The 26978-nt window shown below is 34.8% G+C and overlaps 1 protein-coding gene across 5 annotated transcripts in view; it reads left to right on the plus strand.

The window, feature by feature from the left end:
* LRRIQ1 (leucine rich repeats and IQ motif containing 1) overlaps positions 1-26978 on the plus strand; it is a 225845-nt gene that overhangs the window by 173773 nt on the left and 25094 nt on the right. For all 5 annotated transcript variants that reach the window (XM_059886782.1, XM_005206079.5, XM_059886783.1 and 2 more), the window contains 2 exon segments: positions 19968-20100; positions 22805-22865. In XM_059886782.1, coding sequence (XP_059742765.1) covers positions 19968-20100; positions 22805-22865 — 194 coding nt within the window.

The raw sequence follows: 26978 nt of genomic DNA on the forward strand, positions 1-26978 counted from the left end.
TCATTTAGCTCAAAGTATTTTTTAATTTCTCTTGAGATTATTTCTTTGACCTATGTATGATTAGCAGTGTTGTTTAATCTCCATGTATTTGGGGACTTTCCAGTTATCTTTCCAGTATTGATTTCTAATATATTTCCATTGTGGTCTGAGAAGACACTGTATATTATTTTTGAGGTTATATTATACTCTTAAAACTAAAAGTATTTTATCTTCTTGATCAAATGAACTTTTTATCATTTTGAAACCACACTAATGTTTAATGATGTTTAAGAGTCGGACACAACTGAGCACCTGAGCACAGCAAATATTTAGCAAATTTAGGGGGTTTTTGTTTGTTTGTTTTTGCCCGAAAGTCTATTTTGTCTATGTTACTATGACAACACCAGCTTTCTTTTGGTTAGTTTTTTTTTTGTGATATCCTTTCACTTTCACTTATATTGCACCTTTGTAATATAAGTTTGGCTCTTGGATTTTGTTTTGTTTTAATTGAGAAACAATTGTTATATGCTAACTGAGTTATTTAAATATTTATGTGTAATGTAATTACTGATATATTTGAAGGAGTATTTTATCTTCTGCTTTCTATTAGCCTGAATACCCTGTATTTGTTTTCTTTACTTTCTTTGTTTCATTTTGGATTAAGTCCTTCTTTTATTTCTATTGTCTTATTTTTACTAATGTGGAAATAATATTATCTGTATATATTCCTCTTAGTTTTTACTCTGGAAATCTTACCACATGAAGTTAACATCATTTTTTTGTCTTTCTAGGGAATATAAAAATCATAGGACATTTTAACTTACCTCAGCTCAATTCTAAATTTTATATTAATATTTCTCTATTTTACTTGTGACATAATTTAATTTTAAAGATGCTATTGTGCTATTATTTATACTGTCAATTTATGTTTGATTTTTACCAACATACTTCATATTTATGAATTTTTTCTTCTTGCAACACGGATCTTTCATTTGAAATTTTCTTGTAAAAATATAAAACTCAATAGCTCTTTTTTTGCCCAGAAGTATTTCTGTACTTTGTTTCACCAATTTTACCTTTTCTTTTCCTTCTAGGTACTCACTATAAGCATCTTTCCTAAAGTCAAGGGATCTTATACAAATGAAAGATTTTCAATATATGGAAAAGAAATAGTAACCAGAGTTGGCTTTCAATGTATTTTACTATATTGGAAAATACATTGCTAAAACATTGCCTATCATTTCTGAATGATACAAATTTAGTATAGCTTAGTGTGGTAAGGCAAGAATTGAATTAAAAAGCAGAAAATTTGGTCGTTACCTCCTTAAAATCTCAGTTTTATCAGTTATAAAATGGGAATGATGCATTTCTTGCCAATCTGTGAAGCTAAATTATGAAATCCTTTGAGTACTGTAAATAAAAACAATTACTACCATTTCTTGTTTCTGATGGATACAAACCTTTGAAATGGCAATTTTGATATTTGAGCCAAGGTCTCCATGATTTCAAGACTTTTTTTGTTTCTCTCTCTGCTTTAGAAAATGTTTCTTGGCATAAGGTTTGTTTGTGCTAATTCACATAACAGTTGTCTTAAAATCATAGCCACAGCCAGGCAAACTTGACACATTATTAGTTCTAGAATATTGTAAGTTAAGTATTCCTTAAAACTCCCGTAAAGCTAAAAAGCAATAATTGTACACTTGTGATTACTAACTGCATTCCCACTAAAAGAGTCAATCAAAAGAATAGGATAAAAGTACACACAAGCTTAAGCAACATTTCATAAAGCCGCAATGATTCATTATATAGTTATATATACCCATTATTGGTAATTCCTTTTTGGTTGTGAAATTAAAATTTCTCTATGTCAGCAACTCTGAGAGTTTGAGGTTTGATCCTACTTTCAAGCAGAAAGTTAGCCTGACATCATTTTGTGAATGCTGGCAGAAGATAAAAGATTCCTAGGTCAGGGACAAAGGACTTTATTATTCACAACACGCAGCCTGAGCACTAGCCTATTTGTGTTGGTTCCCTTTGCCCCTAAATTTCCGTGGGACTAAAATGAAGGAGTCCAGGTGGATACTGAGCTCAAGGTAGGTTTAGGTCACAACTGAGAAACTCAGTTTAGGTTTAGGTCACAGCTGAGAAAGTTTAGGAAGTTCAAATACTTTAAAATGATTTGCAAATTAACTTTCCTTTTGTACTGATGAGAAGACATCTTATACACCCAGAAAACCTACCCTTTGCTTCAAAGGAGACACTGCACTATCTTCTAAGGCTGTTGGGTATACAAATGTTTTTGAAAAAATATTGTTGTGGTTGTTCTGTCGCTAAGTCATGTCTGAGTCTGTGATCTCACAGACTGCAGCAAGCCAGGCTTCTCTGCCCTCCACTATCTCCCAAATTCATGCCCTTTGAGTCAGTGATGCTATCTAACCATATCATCCTCTGCCACCCTGTTCTGCTCTTGCCCTCAATCTTTTCCAGCTCAGAGTCTTTTTCAATAAGTTGGCTCTTCACATCAGGTGACCAAAGCATTGGAACTTCAGCTTCAAATAGTCAGGAACAAAAGGCTAGTTAGTTAGTGCCACACTTCAGGGATGTTCAGAAGTGGAGAACTGTCTCACAACAGTACCACCTGGTCAGTTTTAAATGTGAAACCAATGCTTTACTTCTCCTTTCCTTCCACTAGAATTCAGACTAAAGCCGCCCTAGAGATGTGGTCAATCTAACCAAATATTATGTCCTGTTACTATGATTTTGTGTGTTCAACTTGTAAAAGTTTTCTCTTTACCAAATGGTTTTATTAATTGAAAAACAAATGCAAACACTAAGCTAAACTATTCACATTTAAGTTTAAAAGGAGAAGACAAAAAAAGGAGTCATCAATAAGTTCTAGTACCTTTAGGTCAAAATATGTTGTTTTATAATTCTTTTGTAGCACAGAAACACATGAAGCTAAAAATTAGTTTTTCAGAGAGCGTAGACGAAAACTATGCTTTAGATAGTCACAAATTTATTTATTCTTCAAGTGTGTGAAAAAACTATTCTTCATAAAGCATTTACGATAGGAAAAGTAGAGCATTATAGATTACTGTGTTTTTTGGCCAACTCATTTCCTATGGCTAGAATGTCCATTGTTCTTTTTTATCCCCATAATTTAACATTTGAATAGGTTTAGAAGAAATTGACAAATTCCTCAGAGACAAAATATGGAAAATTTTATTTCAAAATTATTCCTTATTTTCCAAAAGCTATCCACAAGAGAAAAAGAAATTCTGTGTTATTTATTACAGCTGGTATATTAAGACCATTTTAAATGTCACTTATTTCCATATTCAGAAATCTGACATTAAGGGAAATTTCATGGGAAAATATGGCTTCTTGATGAAGTGGAAACACTGCGGGCTTTGGAGTCAGCTAAATGTAGGTTTAAATTTATATGACTCTTACATAAGCTCAAAACTTTAGTTTTATTCTCCAGGAAAAGTGAGGGGGGTAGATAATTATAGTTTTCTTCCCAGGATATTGTGAAGACACAATGAGATACAGGAAGTCCTTAGGGAGTACTCTGGTTGCCCAACAAATTACATTCTGTCCTCTTTTCTCCTTAGGCAGCTACTGCATAATATTAAGAATAGATCTTAGATATAGATTTCTTAGTACAGAGATTTACTAGAACTCTTTATCGTATTTTTTACTAGCCTAAGGATAGGGAATTAGTCTTTATGATTTTACTCTAACTACATTGAGATAAGTTCACAAATGAAAATGCATTTCATAACAAAAAGGAAACACACATCATTTTTTAAGGAAGAAAACTGAAATTCAGAAAAGTGATTTTCTGAGGATGCAACAGCTAGTTAATGACAATCAAGACCCTTCTGCCAAGTCGATTCTTGTGCCCTATCCACTATATTGCTAAGGCAACTGATGGGTTTAGAGTTGTCTGAGACCACAGTTGAGTGCTTTCCATGTTCATAGCGGTTAAGAATGCCCACTAATATATTATTTTGAGTTATAGAGCCAGAAGACAAAAGAATTTCTTAAGTCTCTACAGAAAATGCCAGTACTTTGGATCATGTGAATTCTGAGTAAATCTCAGATTTATCACACTAGGTAACAATCAAAAATAGTGTGTGTTGGCTTTGGAATTTAATAGCTAATTTTATAAATAATGCTTAATGACAGTAAACCAGGTTCACTAACTTTTCTTCAGTCAATCTAATTTTATGTTAACTCCATCTGTGAAGTTTGTGATGTCAATTATAGTTATGATTTTATCAATCATATTTCATTTCTAGAATTGCTACCAGGTTTTTCAGAACTTCCTATTTTTACTCACCTCTTATTGCTTTAATGCCTTTTCTGAACTATTTTATGTATATGGACACATAATATTTTGTGTATTTTATCAAATTGAAGATTTTTTTTTATCCTATATCTGATAACCTACTGCCTTCATGATGCAATGGACTGATTCTATGGTTTGTTTTTTCTGATTCTCACTATTTCCAAGGTGTTTAATGACTTTTGTTATAATTAGTTTGTGTTCTTTAGATCCAAATTAATGGGAAATTTTTAGAGGTATGAGTTTAACCCGTCCAACTCAGAAAGATTTTTGACTGCTTCAGCCAGTTACTAAAGCATTCTTTCCCCCTTTACCATGGAGAGATAACTCCTACGCAGTCACTTGCTACACTTACAAATTTTCTTTTTGTATTTTTTCTAATTTTTTAGCATTTAATTTTAATTTCATTTTAATAAAAATTTATATATATATATATATATATACATATATATATTTAAGAGGCTTCTCATGTGGTGCTAGTGGTAAAGAACCCGCCTGCCAATGCAGGAGACATAAGAGACACAAATTCGATCCCCTGAAGGGGGGCACAGCAACCCACTCATTTATTCTTGTCTGGAGAATCCCATGGACAGAGGAGCCTAGTCGGCTACATTCCACGGGGTAACAAAGAGTCAGACATGACTGAAGTGACTTAGCACATGTCCTCACATGGATATATAAAGTATACAATATGTTGATTTGGTATACATTTATAGAGACAAATGTGTACAAAACCAAGATAACTATTGTATCCTCATATAGTTACTATTTTGTATGTGTGTAGTGGGAGCACCTGAGAAATTTACTTCTTTAGAAAGTTTTCAGTATTCAGTGCAATATTTTTAACTATAGTTTATTATGTTGTGCAGCAGACCTCTAGACTCATTCATTCTTATATTTGTGTTTTGTCATCATTTCTCACTTCTGAGGATTTCTCTACCTTTTTTTTTTTTTTTTTTAAGCAGCTCAGACTTTCATTTTAAAATACTTTTTGAAGCATTGATGTTACCTAACTTCAAGACTTATTATAAAGTCACATTAACAATGACAGTGTGGTATTGGCAAAAGAATATACAAATAGATCAATGAAACAGAAAACACAAGTGAAAAATAGACACAGACAAATACAGTGAACTGGTCTTTGATAAAGAAACAAAGGCAATACAATGGAGAAAAAAGTCTGTGCCAACTGTTGGTGACAGAACAACTAAACTTCCACATGCAAAAAATAAAAGAAAAAATATAAAGAGTAGGAATCTAAACACAGACCTTAAACTTTCACAGAAATTAACTCAAAATGGATCATAGACATAAATGCAAAACTAAAATCTCCTAGGAGATAACATATTAGAAAATCTAGGTGACCTTGAATTTGGTGGCAAACATATAGATATAACATCTAATGCATGATCCAGGAAATAAATAATGAAAAACTTCTGCTCTATAGAAGACACTATCAAAAGTATGAGAAGGCAAGTCACAGACTGGGAGAAAGTATTTGCAAAAGATATCTGACAGTAATCCAAAATATACCAAAAACTTTTAAAACTCAACAATAAGAAACCAACCAACCTGATTTTAAAAACGGAGAAGAAAAAATTAAAACAACACTGGGATAAGACTACACACCTACTAGAATGGCCTAGATCCAGAGCACCGAAAGCACCAAGGAAGATACACAAACTTATGAAGCTCCACAGATCGCTAAGTGTATAAATGGTTTAAAGCTAAAAGTTAATTTTATAGGGAAGACCTGTAATCTCTATCTTGACTTCTATCTCCACTATGCCAGGAGTACATCAGCAAAGCTTTTCATGAATGGAGGCCGTGATTCATTTACAAATGCAATTCTACTACCTAAAATAAGTTCTGTCTTTCTAGGATAATATAATAAAAGAACAATAAATCTTTCATTAATGAGTATCCATTTAGAAAATTCTTAAATCTTCAGCAGGCAATGGGATACTTGCTTAAGTTATTACTAATGGAAAACAGTAAGTTTGAGTCCAGGTTTATTAATCTTTTATATGTTGTCAATCAAATTGGGAAAGACAGTTATTTTTACTTATAGTTTTTTTTTATAATGCAAGCAATACTTTTTAATACATATTCAGTATTTCATATGATGTTATCGCTACCTCTAACAGAAGCATATCTTTATTCTTAAGTTTGGCAAATACTGAAATCATCAGATGCATAAAATGATTAAATAATCAATGAAAAACATATAGGAATGTATTATTGTTGTTCAGTCACTAAGCTGTGTCTGACAATTTGCCACCCCATGAACTGCAGCACACCAGGCTTCTCTGTTCATCACTATCTCCCGGAGTTTGCTCAAACTCATGTCCATTGAGTCGGTGATGCCATGCAACCATCTCATCCTCTGTTGCCACCCTTTCCTTCTGCCCTCAATTTTTCCCACCAGGAGAGTCTTTTCCAGTGAGTCAGCTCTTCACATCAGCTGGCCAAACTATTTGAGCTTCAGCTTTAGCATCAGTCCTTCCAATGAATATTCAGGACTGATTTCCTTTAGGATTGACTGGTTTGATTTTGCAGTCCAAGGGACTCTCAAGAGTCTTCTCCAACACCACAGTTTGAAGGCATCCATTCTTTGGTGCTCAGCTTTCTTTATGGTCCAACTCTTAATCCGTACATGACTACTGTAAAAACCGTAGCTCTAACTATATGGACCACTGTTGGCAAAGGGATTTCTCTGCTTTTTAACACACTGTCTAGGTTTGTCATGGCTTTCTTCCAAGGAGCAAGCGTGTGTTAATTTCACAGCTACAGTCACCATCTGCAGTGATTTTGGAGCCCAAGAAAATAAACTCTGTCACTGTTTCCATTGTTTTCCAATCTATTTGCCAGGAATTGATAGGACCAGATGTCATGATATTCGTTTTTTCAAATGTTGAGTTTTAAGTCAGCTTTTTCACTCTCCTCTTTCACCTTCATCAAAAGACTCTTTAGTTCTTCTTCACTTTCTGCTGTTAAAGTGGTATCCTCTGCATATCTGAGGTTGTTGGTATTTCTCCTGGCGGTCTTGATTCCAGCTTATGATTCATCCAGCCCTGCATTTCTCATGATGTGCTCTCTCTATATAAGTTAAATATGCAGAGTGACAATATACAGCCTTGACATACTCCTTTCCCAATTTTGAACCAGTTCATTATTCCATGTCTGGTTCTAACTGTTGCTTGTCCTGCATACAGGTTTCTCAGGAGGCAGGTAAGGTGGTCTGGTATTCCCATCTCTTTAAGAATTTTCCACAGTTTGTTGTAAGAGGCTTTAGCATAGTCAATAAAGCAGAGGTACATGTTCTTTGGAATTCCCTTGCTTTTTCTATAATCCAGCGAATGTTGGCAATTTGATCTCTGGTTTCTGTCTTTTCTAAATCCAGCTTGTACATCTGGAAGTTTTCAGCTCACCTACTGTGGAAGCTGATGTTGAAGGATTTTGAGCATAATCTTGCTGGCATGTGAAATGAGTGCAGTTGTACAGTAATTTGAACATTCCTTGGTATTGCCTTTCTTTGAGATTGGAATGAAAAATGACATTTTCCAGTCCTGTGGCAACTGCTGAGTTTTCCAAATTTGCTGGTATAATGAGTGCAGCACTTTCACAGCATCATCTTTTAAAATTTGAAATAGCTCAGCTGGAATTCAATCACCTCTACTAGCTTTGTTAATAGTAATGCTTTCTAAGGCCTACTTGACTTCACACTCCAGGATGTCTGGCTCTAGATGAATGATCGCATCATCGTGGTTAATTGGGTCATTAAGAGCTTTTTTGTTCAGTTACTATGTGTATTCTTACCACCTTTTCTTAATCTCTTCTGCTTCTGTTAGGTCTGCCATTTTTGACCTTTATTGTGCCTAACTTTGTATGAAATGTTCCGTTGGTATCTCCAATTTTCTTAAAGAGATTTCTAGTCTTTCCCATTCTATTGTTTTCCTCTGTTTCTTTGCATTGGTCACTTAAGAAGGCTTTCTTTTCTCTCCTTGCTATTCTCTGGAAGTCTACATTCTTATCTTTGCCTTTCTCTTTTGCCTTTCACTTCTCTTCTTTTTTCAGCTATTTGTAAGTCCTCCTCAGTCAACCACTTCACCTTCTTGCATTTTTTTTTTCTTGGCGATGGTTTTGGTCATCACCTCCTATACAATGTTATGAACTTATGTCAATAGTTCTTCAGGCACTCTGTCTACCAGATCTAGTCCCTTGAATCTATTCATCACCTCCAATGTATCATAAGGGATTTGATTTAGATCATACTTGAATGCCCTAGTGGTTTTCCCTACTTTCTTCAATTTGAGCCTAAATTTTGCAATAAGGAGCTAGCGATCTGATCCACAGTCTGCTCCAGGTCTTGCTTTTGCTCACTGCATACAGCTTCTCCATCTTTGCCTGCAAAGAATATAATCAATCTGATTTCAGTACTGACCATCTGGTGATGTCCATGTGTAAAGTCACCTCTTGTGTTGTTGGAAGAGGGTGTTTGCTATGACCCCTCTTGGCAGTGTGCTCTCTTGGCAAAACTCTGTTGGCCTGTGCCTTGCTTCATTTTGTTCTCCAAGGCCAAATTTGCCTGTTATTCCAGTTATCTCTTGACTTCCTACTTTTGTATTCCAGTCCCCTATGGTGGAAAGGACATATGCATTAGAGCACTTCTGTTTTATAGCTATTCAAAAACAATGATTACAAAGAAAATTAACCATCTACTTGGCCCTCAATTAATCAATATACATAAATTAGAGACGTCTTTTTACCAAAGAGTAGGAACTTTTAGATATAGCAGGGAACTGAAGTCTAAACTATATCAAAAAAAAATAACAACAAAAAAAGGAGGCAGTAATATTTATGTAGCCATTATAACCATGTTATTTTGAAAGCCAACCTACTTACATCATCAGTTTCATCATTATTCTATTGGGTGGGCCCTGGTTTGGATGACCTACTATATTAACACTCCCTGAGGGAGTCTAGGTTGAATAGAGGGATATTTTCCAAGGATAATTAAATTGAGAGAGTGAAACAGGAGAGAATCATGTCAATGGAACCTCCTTCATGGTTATTACTGAGCAATTGCTGAAGTTATTTGAAATAACTTCAAATCAATTAGGACAGTGTACCCTTCTTTATCTTTTGGAAATTAATTCTTCTGCATTAAAGACACACTAAAATCCTCATTTATTATGACATAAAATACATTTTAAAAATACTTGTTGCAGGCTTAGAGTTATGGAAAGAGGGACTTCCTGGACTGTCCCAGAAAATTGTTCAGTCTAGTTCTGTGATTAATCCTGGAATCTTCCCCTCTGACAGCCATCCCCTGGAACCTTGATCTTAGCATGGATTTAGAAACTTGTATGGATAGTCCCACCTGCAGGGTAGGTAAGTCTTAGCTTGTGACAGTTGAGAGAACATCAAAGCTATGCATAACAGAGCTGATTTCATTTAAAGGAAAAATGGCTAAAGTTATTAAATCCATACTAAATGTGTGACCTTATATATATTTTCTTATTTTATATTGTTATTATATCCATTTTAAGAGGAGAACACTGAGGCAGAGACAGCATAAATAATTTGCCCAACATGACACACAGTAAGTGAAAGGTCAGCTGACTATGTGCAAATCAGTTGCTAGGTAGATGGAAAGATGGGTAATATGTAGCTTTGCTTTATGAACTGGATTACTTTGTAATTATTTTCTTATATATGGTAGACCCAGGGCCTCGTCTAGTGGAAAAATCAGTGGTGTGCCTGATTCATAAGAAACAGTAGAAAGCAATCTTAGACAATGGCTGTGGGGTAGGTCTAAAAACAATATCCTGTTGACACTTTTATTAGTCTTACTTAGAAATGGGTACATCTGCCAATACTGTGGCAGAGAAGGATCAGCACTACTGATTTACCCTTTCACCTCAGGCTCCAATAGAGCTTGGCACAGCACTGTTAACAGATTCTGGCATTTAAAATTGTGATATTTTGCTCATCATGGGTTTTTGTGCTAATTTTGCTTTTAAAATATTATTTATCTTGATTACTGATTTTTCGGCACTCCCTTAGATTTTGTACCTAAGGCACGTGTCTCATTTGCCTCACTTGCCTTATCCTAGCCTCAGCTCTGGTTAACAGCGAACATGGAGACACATTATATGTTAACAAACCTGCTCTTTTCCTGAGTTATGTGGCTCTCACAGAAGAAACCAAAGAACCACTCTTCATGTAATTAGGGACTCTACTATAAAGACATTAATGAGAAGGTACAGCTCAATTGAACAATACAAGTAGGAAAACATATCCTATAAATTGAGTACAGAACGCATAACTGTTTAATAAGCACAACTATATCCACTTTGTAGAAGAGTGATTCTGTTATTCTAGAGGGATTTACTTAATGCTAGCAGTTCCATAATACTAAAATTTTATCTTGCAAAATCCACGTATTTTAAACTGTATAATTTAGTAACTCTGATTTTTCTTTGCTTTTATAAATTCAACACCCCCAAACAGATGAATTTTGAAAAGTAATTCAAATGTCAGAAACTAGCAAGTATTTTTTATCCTGGTACGTTTTTGCCTTCTCTGCCATAAAATATAGTGAAATATATAAAGCAGTGATTAGTGCTGCAATTAGCCTTTGACCCTTACTATAGTTTGGCTCTGTTCCCAAGATTTCTGTTTTTAAGCTCTCGGACTAACAGTCCTCCTCTTTGTTCATACAGTCATTTTTCCTTAGTGATCAATTACATATATATTTAAATATATTTTTAAAGAATAGAAATGTTGCTTGTCATACACAAATGGCTCTTAGAGAGTTATTGGTTTCCTGCCAGTGCTGTCAACTTTCCAACAACAGATTGGATTGGTTAAGGAAGAAGCCATAAACAGCCTATCAACAAGTATTTATACAGATGTTAATGAATTTAAAATTCTGTTTATGCCAAACTCCAATTTTATTTGTCCTTTATTTGTGAAGTATGATGCAATAATTGCTCTTAACAAACACATGCAGACCACTTATACTTTATAATGTAAATCATATTTTTTACTATTCCTAGCATAAGATACATAGAATCAACCATTTATCAAAGTTACCAAAAATATTTCTTTCATATGAAACATTTTGCTCAGCATGCCACCAAGTCCTCCAAAAGCTTTTGGTAAAGAGATGAACTCATCTCCATCCATGAAACCAATAGTATTTTATTATTATATTACTGAGAAAGGCTATTAAAAGAAAAGAAAATAGTCATGGGAAAGTTGCCATAGGTATTAAAAATATAAATCATTAGCTTCTTTTTGTGTGCCCCAAATGATAATTGAATCCTAATTTTCCTCTGTATAGGATACTATGCTATGTTGAAAATTTAGGAAACTGATTAATTTGAGGCATATGAGTTTAATGAACACTTGTCTTGCTTTTCATGAAGAAAAAAATATTTTCATTAATTTAAAAATGACTAATTTCTTTTGGAGAACTTTTTTAAGCTGAACTGCTTTTCTCTAGGATTGTATACATTGTCAACATTTTATAAAGTAGCCATTTATATATATATATATATATATATATACACACACACACACACACACATTGTTTTTAACTTGCTACCTTTGATTGTCAGTTTTATCCCAATCTAATTCCAACTTTCAGAGCTAAAGTTTCTATTATAATAATAAAGTTACTCACATTTAGATATGTGTTATTCTCCAGAATACACAGGTTTGTCTGCATGCTAAAAATCTAAATTTCATTTCTCAGAGAACATTAATCAACTATGACAATCATTCCTTAATCTTACCAATATTTACTGAACATCATCCTACTATGTATCACTTATAAAATGTATATTCTAGTACATAAAACTGACACATGAATAGAAGACTAAATTGTGATGTAATAAATGCTATCCTAAGGTCTCTATATTATCCATGGAGAACATCTGTAACCTAGTTTGAATAAGGAATGACGTGTTTAGAAGATCAGGAGCTTACTCTGAAGAATGTAAATTCCAAAGTAAGACCTGAAGTAAGAACACCACTGATGAAGTATATAATCCCAAACACAATGTCTATAGGCCAATGAGATCATTTTGAGTAATTATAATACATCTGGGTGGTTGAGGGAGGAACTTAATAGATGTGTCTGAAGGGATAAGGAAAGCCTGTATGCCATGCAAAATGTTTTGAACATTGCCCAGACACAGTAGAGAACCCAGAATTCAACCTATGAAAGTGCAAATTAAATGGATTCTTTAGAAAGACCGTTTGCAGTTGGAGATATATAAGTGGGAACAAAGTCAAAAGCAAAAAGACCAGTGAGAACGCTGTTACAGTAACTGAGAAGAGATGATAGTGGGCCAAATTAAAATGATGACAATGCAAATACCAGAGATTTGACAGAATGAAAAGAATTTAGGAGGTAAAATCTGCAGTTAAAGTGCGAGGAAGAATACTGGTTCAGTACAGCACTCAGGTTTCTGAGTTTTACACTGACGATGATGGTAAAATTATAGGAACTTGGAAAAGGTGGGATAAAGCTTAAGTTTAGCTTTTTACGTAGTCTGTTTAAATTGTCTGTAGGATACCCAGTAGAGAGGCTTTGGATAAATACATTTCAGAAAGCTATGATAGAAGAACTTGAAGGACTATCTTCTGACAGGAAGCTTATAACCAAAGAATAAGATGGGGCTAGGATGTTACGCCAGAGAAGAATCCCGAGATTGGAAGAGATGCCAAAGGAAGAGGAACCCTTGAGGGAAACTGAGGTTTAGACAGTAGGGCAGAGAAAAACAGGACAAGTGTAACTAAGCACGAGTCGGAGGAAATAAGCCTTTTGAGAAGGAAGAAGTGGACGATGTGTAATATTAGAGGAGTCAGTAAGAACTTCAAAAAAGTCCCAAAGATCTAGCAGTGTTAATGATCTCGGTGTGAACAGTTTTAGTGAAACGGTACAGGGAGGAAGCCATATTGCAGTGAGCTGAAGCACACATGTCAGTCAACAGAGACTCTCACTCCTGTTCAAAATGGAGCAATGGAGATGAGAAGAAGGGGCCAGGTATCAGTGAGATAACTGGTAGGGAGACTAGACCTAATTCTGGATTAGATGTCATTACATAAGGAGTGAGCAGCCAAGGACAACTCCAGAATATCTGGTCTGAATGACTTGGGGAGTCAGGAGAAAAAGCAGACTTACTAGGAGGATGATGAAAACACACTGTGATTCTGAAGTTCAGCTGGATCTGAGAGCAGGAACAAAATAGATGTTGGTGATATCCAGTCCTCTAAGCTGCCACCCCCATGAGGCAATAAACACTCTGTATCTAGTTATCTGGCTTCCCTTGTAGCTCAGTTAATGAAGAATCTGCCTCCAATGCAGGAGACCTGGGTTCGATCCTTGGGCCAGTACTATCCTCTGGAGAAGGAAATGGCAACCCGCTCGAGTATTCTTGCCTGGAGAATATCACAGACAGAGGAGCTTGGCAGGCTACAGTCCATGGGGTCACAAGAGTCGGACACGACCGAGCAACTAAACCGCCACCATACCATCTAGTTATCCAGTTGACTGTCATCAAAGGCCAGCACAACATTAGGCGTGGAATGAGGTGGTGAGCGTAGGGTGCTCCTAAACTCTATAGACTGACAAGCATCAGCATCTGAAGGAGTGCATGTAAAGGAGCCAGAAAGGAAGCACTTGAAGTCTGATGTTTCCAAGTCTCAGAGAGAAGAGAGTTTTAAGACAAAGAAAATGTTCTGTTTAGTTGAATTCAGCAGAGAGGCCAATGAAGATAAGGAATAAATGTGTTTGGTAGATAAGGTGGTTTAAGGTCCTCATTGTAAGGATAATTTCAATTTGACAGAATTGGATTGCAGTAAATTAAGGAGGGAATGAAAAGGGAAGACAAAGTAGACTGAGAGAGAGTTCTCTTAATGGAATTTTGTTAACCAATATATTTTAGTGTAAAAGACAAAATATTAGAAGAGTGTAGAATTTGTCCCTGAAATCTTAGGTATCATATATAACCAATTGGAAGATATAACCTATAAATTATGAAAGGAAAAAGGTTTATAATTTAGAAGATATTTAGCAAATAGATAAATTTTGTATGCCTAGAGAAAAATTTGCCCCTTTTGAAAATAGAGTAGAAATTAAATCAAACAATGGGCAGGAGAAAATATTCACAGCAGTGGTAACAGATAAAGAATTTTGAATGGTCAGTTGAAAGCAAAAATGGAAATACTAGAATCCAGCAGATAATTGGGAAGAACAAGAAAGATACTTTACACTTTATATATTATTGATAAGAAATCATATGGAACCACTTTAAATTTTGCTAGCAGTAGAAATATATAAATTAAGACTGTATTAGACAATATTTTTCTCAAAGTATCAACAGTTTTAAATACTTAATATCCCAATGCTGACTAGGGACTTAGTGAAATGATTAACCTCATATAACTTGTGGTAAATTGGTAAAGGTTTTGTAAACTATTTGACGATATAGATTATACCATGTTCCTCAAAATATTCAGAAATTCAGACATGTTATCTAATTCCACCTTAAAAATGGATTAAATAGAATAATTAAAAACCTTCATGTAACAAGTTGGTACATCATAGGGTATAACCCCTAAAAGCATTTTCAGGATTAGATTTCCATTACATAGAATTCAGTTGTCATAGTACTAATGGAAAAATGCTATAAAACAAATCTATGGGAAAAAGAACCACAAAGAAATGCCTTAAAAGTGTTATTCAGTGGTTATCTTTGAATAGTGGGCTTTTTGTAGATTTTCTTTTCTTTGACGTTTTACTTTTCAGTATTTTTAAGGTTAACTGTTGTGAAAATGTGTTATTTGTATAGTAAAAGAGTTTAACAATTTATTTAAATAAATTAATAGAATGTGTGTCCTGAAGTAAAAACAGCATATATAGACTGTAGTAACTAGGGGAGAGCATGCATCAAAAAGAGAACTTTTGTCTTAGGATGATGGTACAAGAAATTAATGAAGACCTAGAAAAATAGGAAAGAACAGTAGGTAGGTAGTAGATTGCATTTTGCAGGCAGAAAGGTGTTTCTTCTAAAATCAAAAGGATTTATTGGGAAGTCTAATTAGAAAAATTCCAGAAAAACATCTACTTCTGCTTTACTGACTATGCAAACATAGTCATAGTTTGTTATGGATCACAGCAAACTGTGGAAAATTCTTAAAGAGATGGAATACCAGACCACCTGACCTGCCTCCTGAGAAACCTGTATGCAGGACAAGAAGCAACAGTTAGAACAGAATATGGAACAACGGACTGGTTCCAAATCAGAAAAGAAATACATCAAGGCTGTATATTGTCACCCTGCTTATTTAACTTATATACAGCGTACATCATGAGAAATGCCAGGCTGGATGAAGCATAAGCTGGAATCAAGATTACCTGGAGAAATATCAATAACCTGAGATATGCGGATGACACCACCTTTATGGCAGAAAGCAAAGAACTAAAGAGCCTCTTGATGAAAGTGAAAAGAGGAGAGTGAAAAAGTTGGCTTAAAACTCAACATTCAGAAAACTAAGATCATGGCATCCGGTCCCATCACTTCATGGGAAATAGATGGGGAAACAGTGGAAACAGTGACACTTTATTTTGAAGGGGGCTCCAAAATCACTGCAGATGGTGGCTGCAGCCATGAAATTAAAAGACACTTGCTCCTTGGAAGAAAAGCTATGGCCAACCTAGACAGCATATTAAAAAGCAGAGACATTACTTTGCCAACAAAGGTCCATCCAGTCAAAGCTATGGTTTTTCCAGTAGTCATGTATGGATGTGAGAGTTGGACTATAAAGGAAGCTGAGCACCGAAGAATTGATGCTTTTGAACTGAGGGGTTGGAGAAAATTCTCTTGAGAGTCCCTTGGACTGCAAAGAGATCCAACCAGTCCATCCTAAAGGAAATCAGTCCTAAATACTCATTGAAAGGGACTGATGCTGAAGCTGAAACTTCAATACTTCAACTCAAACTGACTCATTTGAAAAGACACTGATGCTCGGAAATATTGAAGGCTGGAGGAGAAGGGGACTACAGAGGATGAGAGGGTTGAATGGCATCACTGACTTGATGGACACAAGTTTGAGCAAGCTCCGGGAGTTGGTGATGGGCAGGAAAGCCTGGCATGCTGCAGTCCATGGGGTCGTAAAGAGTCAGACACGACTGAGCAACTGAACTGAACTAGAAAATGACAAAGGTCTGTAAGTAAACCTGGCACCATTATTCTTCCTAAACAAAATGCTAAAAGCAAGCTTCAATAAGTAAATCCTACTTTCTCCTCAGTGGCAGGGGTAATCCTGAAATGCTATTGCAAAAGTCATTTGCCAGAATCATTTCCTGCAGCCTTGGAATGGCAGTATGCTTGGATCTATCTAGCCAATGTCACCACTATGCTAGTTCTCTTTTTACACTGAATTCATGCCAATCTACCAATCCATGCCTTCAGGTTAAAAGAATTAATATGAGTTGGACTCTTACAGTGAAATCTCTCATCTTTATTCGGGGATGATTATTGAGAAACTGGACTGAGTCTAATGTAAAACCACTTATGGTTTATGCAGTGTTACTGTAGAATTGAGGAAAACTTCAGAATAAGCACTTTAAAAGGGGGCTATTGCAAGTATATGTCTCTATTTTCGAAAGGAGAAAGACACAAAGATTATTTTTAGCTAAAAGTACACTTGCTACATATCAAGAGTAGGTAAAGTTCCAATTGTAGGTTCAGTTAATTATCAGGGTCACTGATTCCTCTCTGTCATTCCCTTCTGTCATTGCACTCATGGGTTCACCATTTGGTCTGATCAACCAAGAAAGGCAGATAAAACCCTGGGACTCTGCTGGAAAAGAAACTTAGTGCTTAATGCTGTAACTGGGGTGGCAAGCCCAAATCTTCCCTTTGTTTGAATCTCTTTTTTAGTTTCTGTATAAAGAAAGCCATTTATTAAAATGCTGTCTGCTCATGAATTCAGTGGTCAGCCCTTGAATGCAGAGTAATTGTTCCTTCAGTACAGCAACTATGGAGAAAGTGAAAATGAAAGTCACACAGTCGTGTCAGACTCTTTGTGACCCCATGGACTGTATAGTCCATGGAATTCTCTAGGCCAGAATACTGGAGTGGGTAGCCGTTCCCTTCTCCAGGGCATCTTCCCAAGCCAGGGATCGATCCCAGGTCTCCACGTTGCAGATGGATTCTTTACCAGCTGAGCCACAAGGGAAGCCCAAGAATACTGGAGTGGGTAGCCTTCCCTTCTCCAGTAAATCTTCCCGGCCAAGGAATTGAACCAGGGCCTCCTGTCTTGTAGGAGGATTCTTTACCAACTGAGCTGTTGGGGAAGCCCTGCAACTATGGAGGGTTTGGCTTAAATTCAGGAAGACCAGGTGGTGCTAGTGGTAAAGAATCTGCCAACAGATACATGGGTTTGATCCCTGGGTTGGTAAGATCCCCTGGAGAAGGAAATGGCAATCCACTCCAGTATGCTCGCCTGGGTTAGACCATGGACAAAGGAGCCTGGCTGTAGTCCATAAGGTCACAAAGAGTCAGACACGACTGAAGGAACTTAGCATGCACGCAGGAAACAAGGGATATGACCATTTTAGAAATGTAAGATGTCATGAGAAGTTAACAGGAAGTTAAGTAATGTAATTTAGAGAAATAAACATCTTGACTTGTAGCTTTTATGAGAACTGGACCTAGTATCTCTTTGGACTGAAAATTAGTCATTTCACTAGTACCACAGCAAATTTTAAGGGAAAAAAAAGACATGATGAATGTATCATCTTAACATAATCAAAACAATAGATGCTGAGTGTGTATACATGTGTGAATGTGTCTCTGCCCATGCACCTAGCATTCAAAATAAGCTTCACAGCATGTCTCATTTGTCCTCCAAACAACCTGCAAATAAAAGATTACTTTCTATGTTTGAAGATCTACAGTGAAAGAATTGTTCATCTGCTAAGACGTGCCTGACTCTTTGCAACCCCGTGGACTGCTGCACACCAGGCTTCCCTGTCCATGGCTATCTCTCAAAGTTTAGTCAGACTCATGTTCACTGAGTCAGTGTACCATCCAACCATCTCATCCTCTCTCATCCCCTTGCCCTCCTGCCCTCAATCTCTCCCAGAATCAGGAGTCTTTTCCAATGAGTCGGCTCTTCGTATCAGATGGCCAAAGTATTGGAGCTTCACCGTCAGTCCTTCCAATGAATATTCAGGGTTGATTTCCTTTAGGATTGATTCATTTGATCTCCTTGCTGTCAAGGAACTCTCAAGAGTCTTCTCCAGCACCACAATTTGAAAGCATCAATTTTTTGGTGCTCAGCCTTCTTTATGGTCCAGTGTTCACATCCATACATGACTACTGGAAAAAACATAGTTTTAAATACAGACCTTTGTCAGCAAAGTGATGTCTCTGCTTTTTAATATGCTGTCTAGCTTTGTCATAGCTTTCCTTTCAAGGAGTCAGCATCCTTTAATTTTATGGCTGCAGTCACCATCTGCAGTGCTTTTGGAGCCCAAGAAAATAAAATCTGTCACTGTTTCCACTTTTTCCCCATCTATTTGCCATGAAGTGATGGGACTGGATGCCATGATCTTAGTTTTCTGAATGTTGAGTTTTAAGCTAGGTGAAGCCAGTTGAAAGAATAGTTCAAATTAAAAACTGATGTTTTAAATAAAAATTGTAGATTTCTTGTGAGTTTAATTACCATGAGTTAGTTTCAGTAGGTACCCCCTCTCTGGTGTACTGTCAGTGAACCCTACAAAGCTAAAATGTCCCTAAACATGGTGATGGCACCAAAAAAGAAGCCATCTAAAAAATCAAGTCCATGGAGAAGTGTTCTAGAACAACAGGTCTTCATTGTAACTCAAGTGTGTGGCATTCATGTGGCAGCAATGTCTGCAGATTTTTTTTTTTTTGAATAATATAAATGCATATACTATATTTAGGTGTAGCTATAAGGGTTGGATTTTTCTTTTTCTTTTTTTAAACTATTTTATTTTCCTTTATATTTGTTACCTTGTATTCTCACCTGGCGTAATTTCTCCTTTTGCATAGTTTCCATACTCATCTTCTTTGTTACCCTTTCCCCTCTCGATCTTTGAAATCATTGCTATGGCATTAGCACAGGTTTCCTAAATCTAATATAAATGATTTTCCTAACTTACATATTGTACTAGCTTATATAAACCAAGTTTTGTTTTATACAAAATTACAAATCTATTTTGAGTATCCTCAATATAAATTATAAATTCTTCATATGGATAAGATTGTATGAGAACAATTAGATTTTAAATTCTGTCTACCAAAAATAATTATTTCTATTTTCTAACTAAAACACTAAAAAACAAGCCCTATAGGATGTTGGTTTCATTAAAACAACTCTGCTTTTCAAAATAAGTGGGTTTGAAACTCAAACAGGAAAAGTACTTAGTCTATAAGTGACTGACAGTATTTTTCTTACAGATGATTTAGCTCCCCTGACCTGTCTTGTTTTTCTCTTCCTTGTGATAAAATTGTTAGCCTAGACTAAGCTGCTTGGCCAAAATTTGATTTCTTTAAAAAACAAATAATATTTTCATATTTTTCCCTAGATAAGGAAGAAGAATTTATGTATAAGGATACCACTGCAAATGAAAAATTAGAAAGGAGTAAAGAATATACGTACCAATGGCTTCATACACAGGTTGGGGTTCTTGAAACGACTGGTTCCAGAAATATGAAATGGTGAGGTCTTCTCCCTTAAATCAGATTTTTGTATTGCAAACATATATTGAAAAGTGAAACCTATGTTAATTATGCTAAAACAAACATGACTTTATATAGCCGAAGGCCAATATACGACATTACCAGACTATAAATGGTCTCTTATATAGAATAGATTTGATCACTATGTTTTTTCACTGTAAAATATTCAAGAGCTTAGTTTCTGCAATGCTTAAAAATCAGCACAATTGATTGATGGTGATGATGAACCACACAAATGGTTCTACTTTATAAAGTAAAATGCATGGTATCTATTAACTGTTTATAAATATCATCTGTATTGGTGATTGCAGTATTTTATTTTTTGTTATTTTTATTATCATTTATGTTTAGCAGTTAAAATTAAACTCAACCCCAATCCTGCCACTTTACCAGTCATGTAACTGATTCTCAGTGATGTCTCAATATTTTAGTTTCCTCCTCTTTATAGTGAGATATCTCTCTTTCTCACAAGATAGAGGTGAGTTCTCAAATTGAGGTTATCAAATGTTGATGTCCCTTAGCAGCAAAGAAAGGTGCCTTGAACCTAATAAGTAATCAATTAATTTTTGTTATATTAATGTATGTATTAGTTTTCTAGGGCTACCGTAACAAAATACTAGATTGCACGGCTTAAAGTGCAGAGATCTATTTTCTCACAGTGTTGGAAGCTGAAAGTCCAAGATCAAGGAGTCAGCAAGTTTGGTTTCTTTGGAGGTCAGTCTCCTTGGCTTGCAGATGCTCCGTCTCACTGGCTCCTCGCATGACCATCCTTCCACCTGCGTTACCTGTGTTCTAATCTCCTCTTTGAACAAGGACACCGTTATATTGGATTAGGGCCCACCTCTTTGAACTCGTTTTACTTTGTCTCTTTCAAGGCCTTGTCTTCATATAGTAATTTTCTGAGGTATTAAAGATTAGGATTTGAATGTATAAATTTTGAGAAAACAAGATTTGAACATATAAATTTTGAGGGAACAAGATTCAGTCTAAACAATACATAACATAAAACATTTATGTACATAACTACTAAACCAAAATTTTAAAGAAATAAAAGTCTGGAGATAATATTTTTGAATATTTTTTGTTTAATTACAGTACAGTTGATTTACAATGTCATGTTAGCTTCAGGAGTAGAACACATATATATTCTTTTTCACATTCTTTTCACTTATGTGCTCAATCGCTTCAGTCATGTCTGGCTCTTTTGTAACCCCATGGACCATAGCCTGCCAGGCTCCTCTGTCCATGGGATTCTCCAGGCAAGAATACTGGCGTGGTTTGCCATGCCCTCACCCAGGGCACCTTCCCAACCCAGAGATCAAACCCAGGTCTCTTGAGTCTCCTGCATTGAAGGCAGATTCTTTACCTACTGAACCACCTGGGAAACCCTTTTCCTTTATAGGTTATTACAGAATACTGAGTATTTAGTTTCTCATATTATACAGTTGTATAAAGTTTTACAACTTTCACTGTAGCTATGTATATCCACAAAACAATTTTTAAAAGTGCTACTTAAGCATTTTCAAATATATAAGCCAATATGAATCTAAATATAGATGACACTTTGGAAACATTTCCAGGGGTTGTGGGTATTAATTATTTAAATGAGTAACAAAGAAAACAGTTATGAGGTCTAACACTTAATATAGCAGAATGTTATAATGTATAAAAATTAAACCTTTTTCTATAATATATACAAGTGAAAAAACCTTCATATGTAGTCAATTCTATCCATATAATATCTTTAATAATATGGAAAAAAGTGAAATTAAAACACTTCAAAACCTGGGTTGTTATATCCTATTTCATTGTGAGCAAAGAAAGTAGGAATAAAACAATCAACATTTGAGGCTTTTTTTATTTTGCTGAGTGTTCCTATTGATGCAAGTACAGTTTATTTATGCTGGTATTAATTGATTTAGCATAATTCATAACAAGATATTTTCAGGACTATAACCAAATGTAGCATAACTCATAGCTTACCATCTATATTAACCAGATGAAAGAGATCTTCTTTAGAGATTTAAAAGCATCTGTACAGATAATGTGAAAAATACAAACAAAACATTTCAGGATGTATTTTTAAGATACTTAAACATTTAACAACATCAGTTACTCCTTAATTAGTTCTATTTAAACATATAATGCAACAGACAATTATTGGTGGATTTTGTCCTTTGAAAATATAATATATAAAGGAATATTTAAGTATTAATATTTTAAGAAAAATTTTTTTCTAAAACAGAAGTTCTTGAAAAGCCAAATATGAATGCTCTAGCCTTAAACAGAAGTTAATTGTGAGCATTAGTATAATGCACTAAACATACCAGACCTATTTTAAATAAGAAGCTTTGCCTTTCTTATAAGTAAGATATATAAGTAGATGTGGTACAATATTTACCCGTTCTATAATTTATTAGCTAAGGTTATTGGTACTTGCAGATTATTTTTATCTGTGTATGCATTATGTTTGGCAAATTTAAAATTTATGTCAAATTGAATTTTAAAGTAATTATGAAAAGACATAAATTTGTATATATATTTGTATTCACCTAATTTAAGAAAACAATTATTTCCATTTTGTATATTATTGATTTTTCTCAAACTTTTCATTGGGCATGTTTTTCATAGTCTTCCTCTACATTGATATAATAATATGATTTCTCTTTTTGTCATTATGCAGCAAGCACTTCTTGCCTGAGTTAGATCCAGACGTACGTAATGGTGGAAGAGTTCAGCTTGTGGTAAGAAATGTGTTTAAAGTTCAGAAAAAGTGTGTGGACAATAGTACTCAACAGATGGCACTTTAAGATGTGTCAATAAGTAGTATAAATTATGAAAATACCACAACTGTATCTTTGGGGGATAATCTTAAAATATTAAATATTAAAATAGTACCATGTTTTCTTGGCTTATAATATGACTTTAAAATATGATGTCATCTTAAAATACTTAGTTTATCTGGTAGATTTTAAAATAACAAGATGCTACTATATTTTAAAAGATACTCTGGGCAAGAAATTATAAAACAATATTATTGTCTAGACTAGTTTAAAAGGAGGATACTTGAGGGAACCAGCAAAGCACCCTCATGACTCAAAAAATCAAACCAGGTAAAAATTAAAAAGTAGTTGTGTGTACAACCTTCGTAAGTAATAAAGTGTAAATGGTTGGAGTGTTAGGAGCAACCAAGTTCTAACATGGCGACTAGAGTGTATACTCTAGACAATATAACTCATGTGCATTTCAAAAGTCATCTGAAATATATGCTATCAGAAGGAAGCCTATGTTAACAGAAGAGTGGCCAATATGGAGTCTGGAGAAACAGAGTCCCCAAACAAGAAATGTTAGTGTTTCCAGAAATTTCCAGAAAAGAGGGTACCCTGACCAATGACAGAAGTGTGTGACCTCCTTGGCATGTGAAAATGAAGGGCATCAAATAATCCTAACTTTATGTCACCTTCCATTTATATCAACCAATGAATATTCCTTGCTCAAACTCTACATTCACCAAGAAAACTGATTATAAGTTAACTTACCATGTAGAATTTTGTATAAAAAAATAATGTATTCTCTAATGGGAAATAATATTATCATATCCAGAGCAGTTATATTCGTTATTGTTATGGATTACTCATTCAAGGAGTTTTCCTGAAAGAGGAGAAAAATTAGGACAATGTTAAAATTAATGTGCTTATGGAAATATTTATAGAAGAATGCACATATTTGAAATAATCACTAAATAAATATTTTCTTGCATTTTAATAGAGATCCCTCTGGCAGAGTCACATGAAGATTACCCTAGGAAAAGTGGTACCTCAGGCTATTAACACCCTACATATTATTGACTAACACTCTCACACAGATTTTTGAGTAGCCACTTTGGAGCAAAAATCAGAAATATAAAGTGCCAAGAAATGCCACAATAAAGGAAGGGATATTACATTTGATTATTATACTTCTAAAATGAATGAAAACAGATTGGGTAGATTACTAATCACAATGGTTCTATGAGATTAACCCTTTGATATTAATCTCCTTCCTCCATATCCCATTATATCACACTACCCACGAATGTATGACAAATACATAGCAATGATAAATACTTTTTAAAAAATATATTGAAGAACAGCTGAATACCAAACAAGGTAAGTGGTAGTAGTAGAACAGACTTTTTTTTTTTTTTTTTGAGTCAAGGCAGGGGAATGGATCAAGGATTTACACTAAAAGGACACTGGGCTAATTGAAGGCCAAGTTGGGTGGAAATCTTGCAGAGTGTTGGGGAATTAAAACACCCTACTTGTAGGAAACTTGTGCAGATAATTGTACAACTGGGACCAGGCCATAACTAAGGAAAATCTTGAAATGTTAAAAAGCCGCAACAGCTGCTACCATAAGATCCTCAAAGACATAAAAATACCACCCATAATAAAAGGGCAGAAAATAATCGAACAAAACATGATCAAATTTTAATTAGAGGGAGATGGATATGCAAATAAGGCCATTATAAATTCTGAAAATAAAAAAATAATATCTTTGAAATGAACCCTGGATTAGACAGCATGAAAAATTTATGAAAGTTTATCTACAAAGGAAGGATAGATTGACAGTTGACATCATATCAGAACAAGGCATACCAAAAGACAGTGGAGTTATTTCTTAGTATAGGGATAAATATAAATATCATCTAGAATATTTTGTCACTGAGCTTCAAAAGTGAGGACAGAATTAGACATAATCCAACATTCAAATGCTAGGTTTTGAGGAAGCTAATAAATAATATCTCTGTCTTCCAAACAAGATTAAAGTTATTGTATGACAAACAAGAATGAGAAAAATGCAAACAAGATATTATTTTACTTACTTCCAAATATATATCAGAAGTCATGTCATAGATCTAGACAATTGCATTGCTTATGAAACTTATCCTCCCAAAATGCTAGCATTTTCCTGCAGAAGACACTCATAGTTTAATTTCTCCAGAAAATATACTCAGATTCTGATATTTGAATGTAGGATGTTTACTGGGGAAGGCTCTCAGGAACAACTCCTTTGAGGGAAGAAAAAAAACAGGATTATGCCAGTCCAGGTTCGATGCACGATACTGGATGCTTGGGGCTAGTGCACTGGGACGACCCAGAGGGATGGTATGGGGAGGGAGGAGGGAGGAGGGTTCAGGATGGGGAACACATGTATACCTGTGGCGGATTCACTTTGATATTTGGCAAAACTAATACAATTATGTAAAGTTTAAAAATAAAATAAAATTAAAAAAAAAAAAAAACAGAAGGAGAAGGTGTACTGCGGTAGAGTTAAATCACAAATGTTAACATTAACATGTGCAAGGCCCTTACAATTATAACCTATCAAACATTGCTTATAAAAAACCAAAGACATATACCATATGCATGAATTGTTGTTTTTTAGTCAATAAGTTGTGTCCAGCTCTTTGTGATCCCATGGACTGTAGTCCACCAGGCTTCTCTGTCCATGGAATTCTGCAGGCAAGATACTGGAGCAGGTTGCCACTTCCTACTCCAGGGCATCTTCCCAACCCAGAGATTGAACCCGCATAGCCTGTGTTGACGGGCAGATTCTTTACCACTGAGCCACAGAGAAGTCCCTATGAAGAAGGGTACAGCCATTGTAAAAAAAAATAAAATAGTGTCAATTTCTCATAAAGTTAAATATATACTTATTTGACTCAGCAGTTTTGCTCCTGAGCACTTTTTCTAGAGAGATGAACTTATGTTCAATCAAAAACTTATACATAAATGTTCATAGTAGTTTTATTTGTGATAGCTGAAAATATTGGAAATGATCCAAATCTCACTCACTGGGTAAATGGTAAACAAATGGTGATACATACGTACAACAGATACACAAAAAGGAACAAAAAGCGACAAACAAGAATAAACTCATGGTATACACAAAGACGTTCATGGATCTCAAGAGCATTTTGCTAAGTGAAAGAAGACAATTTCAAAATGTTCTTTACTGTATGATTTCATTTACATAACATTCTCAAAACTACATAATTATAGTGATGGGGAATATATTAGTAGTTGCTGGTTATTAGATTAGGGGGAAGGTATTACTTTAAAGGGAAAACAAAGAGCTTGTTTGGAGAAATGGAATAATTGTCTATTCTGATTGTGGTGGTAGTTATGCGAATTTATACATGTGATAAAATGTCATAGAAGCATAAACAAACCAAAAAAAAAAAATAGTGCGTGTGAAAACTGGTGAATAAGGTCTATGGTTTAGTAATAGTATGGCACCAATGTCAATTTCCTGTTTTTATTAATTGAACTTGAATTATCAAGATATCATTTGGACAAGCTGTGTGGAGGATATAAAAGTAACTCTTAGTACCAATTTTTGCAGCTTCTACGGGAGTTGTAAATCAAAAAGAAAATTTTTGAAAATGATTGAACTTCATATTTAAGTTCTGTGCATTTTATTACATGTAAATTATAGTTCTATAAAACATTTACAGTGCCTTCCATGCCCACATATGTTACATAACAAGGCCTCTGTCTTATTATATAAGAGAAGGGGTTTGCACAATGATGACAATGTATTATGAATGGAGGGGTATGCATACCTCAGCTTTCTGCAATCAAAGAGAAAAATATTTTTAAAACACTGGTATTATGTCTAGAAATAGTACAAACAATGATGTGGTATGTTCATAGCATCTACAGTAATTAGCAATAATTTGCATATTATTCAAACAGTTAAATGAACTAGATCTGTATTTCACAGGTGTAATGTACAGTGAAAGAAGCAAAATGCAAAAATAAGTTAGGTTAATTTTGAAATAATATTCTAAAAACTTTTGAATATGTTTATTC

The sequence above is a fragment of the Bos taurus genome, chromosome 5 (genome assembly GCF_002263795.3).
Source record: "Bos taurus isolate L1 Dominette 01449 registration number 42190680 breed Hereford chromosome 5, ARS-UCD2.0, whole genome shotgun sequence".
Lineage (NCBI taxonomy): Eukaryota > Metazoa > Chordata > Mammalia > Artiodactyla > Bovidae > Bos > Bos taurus.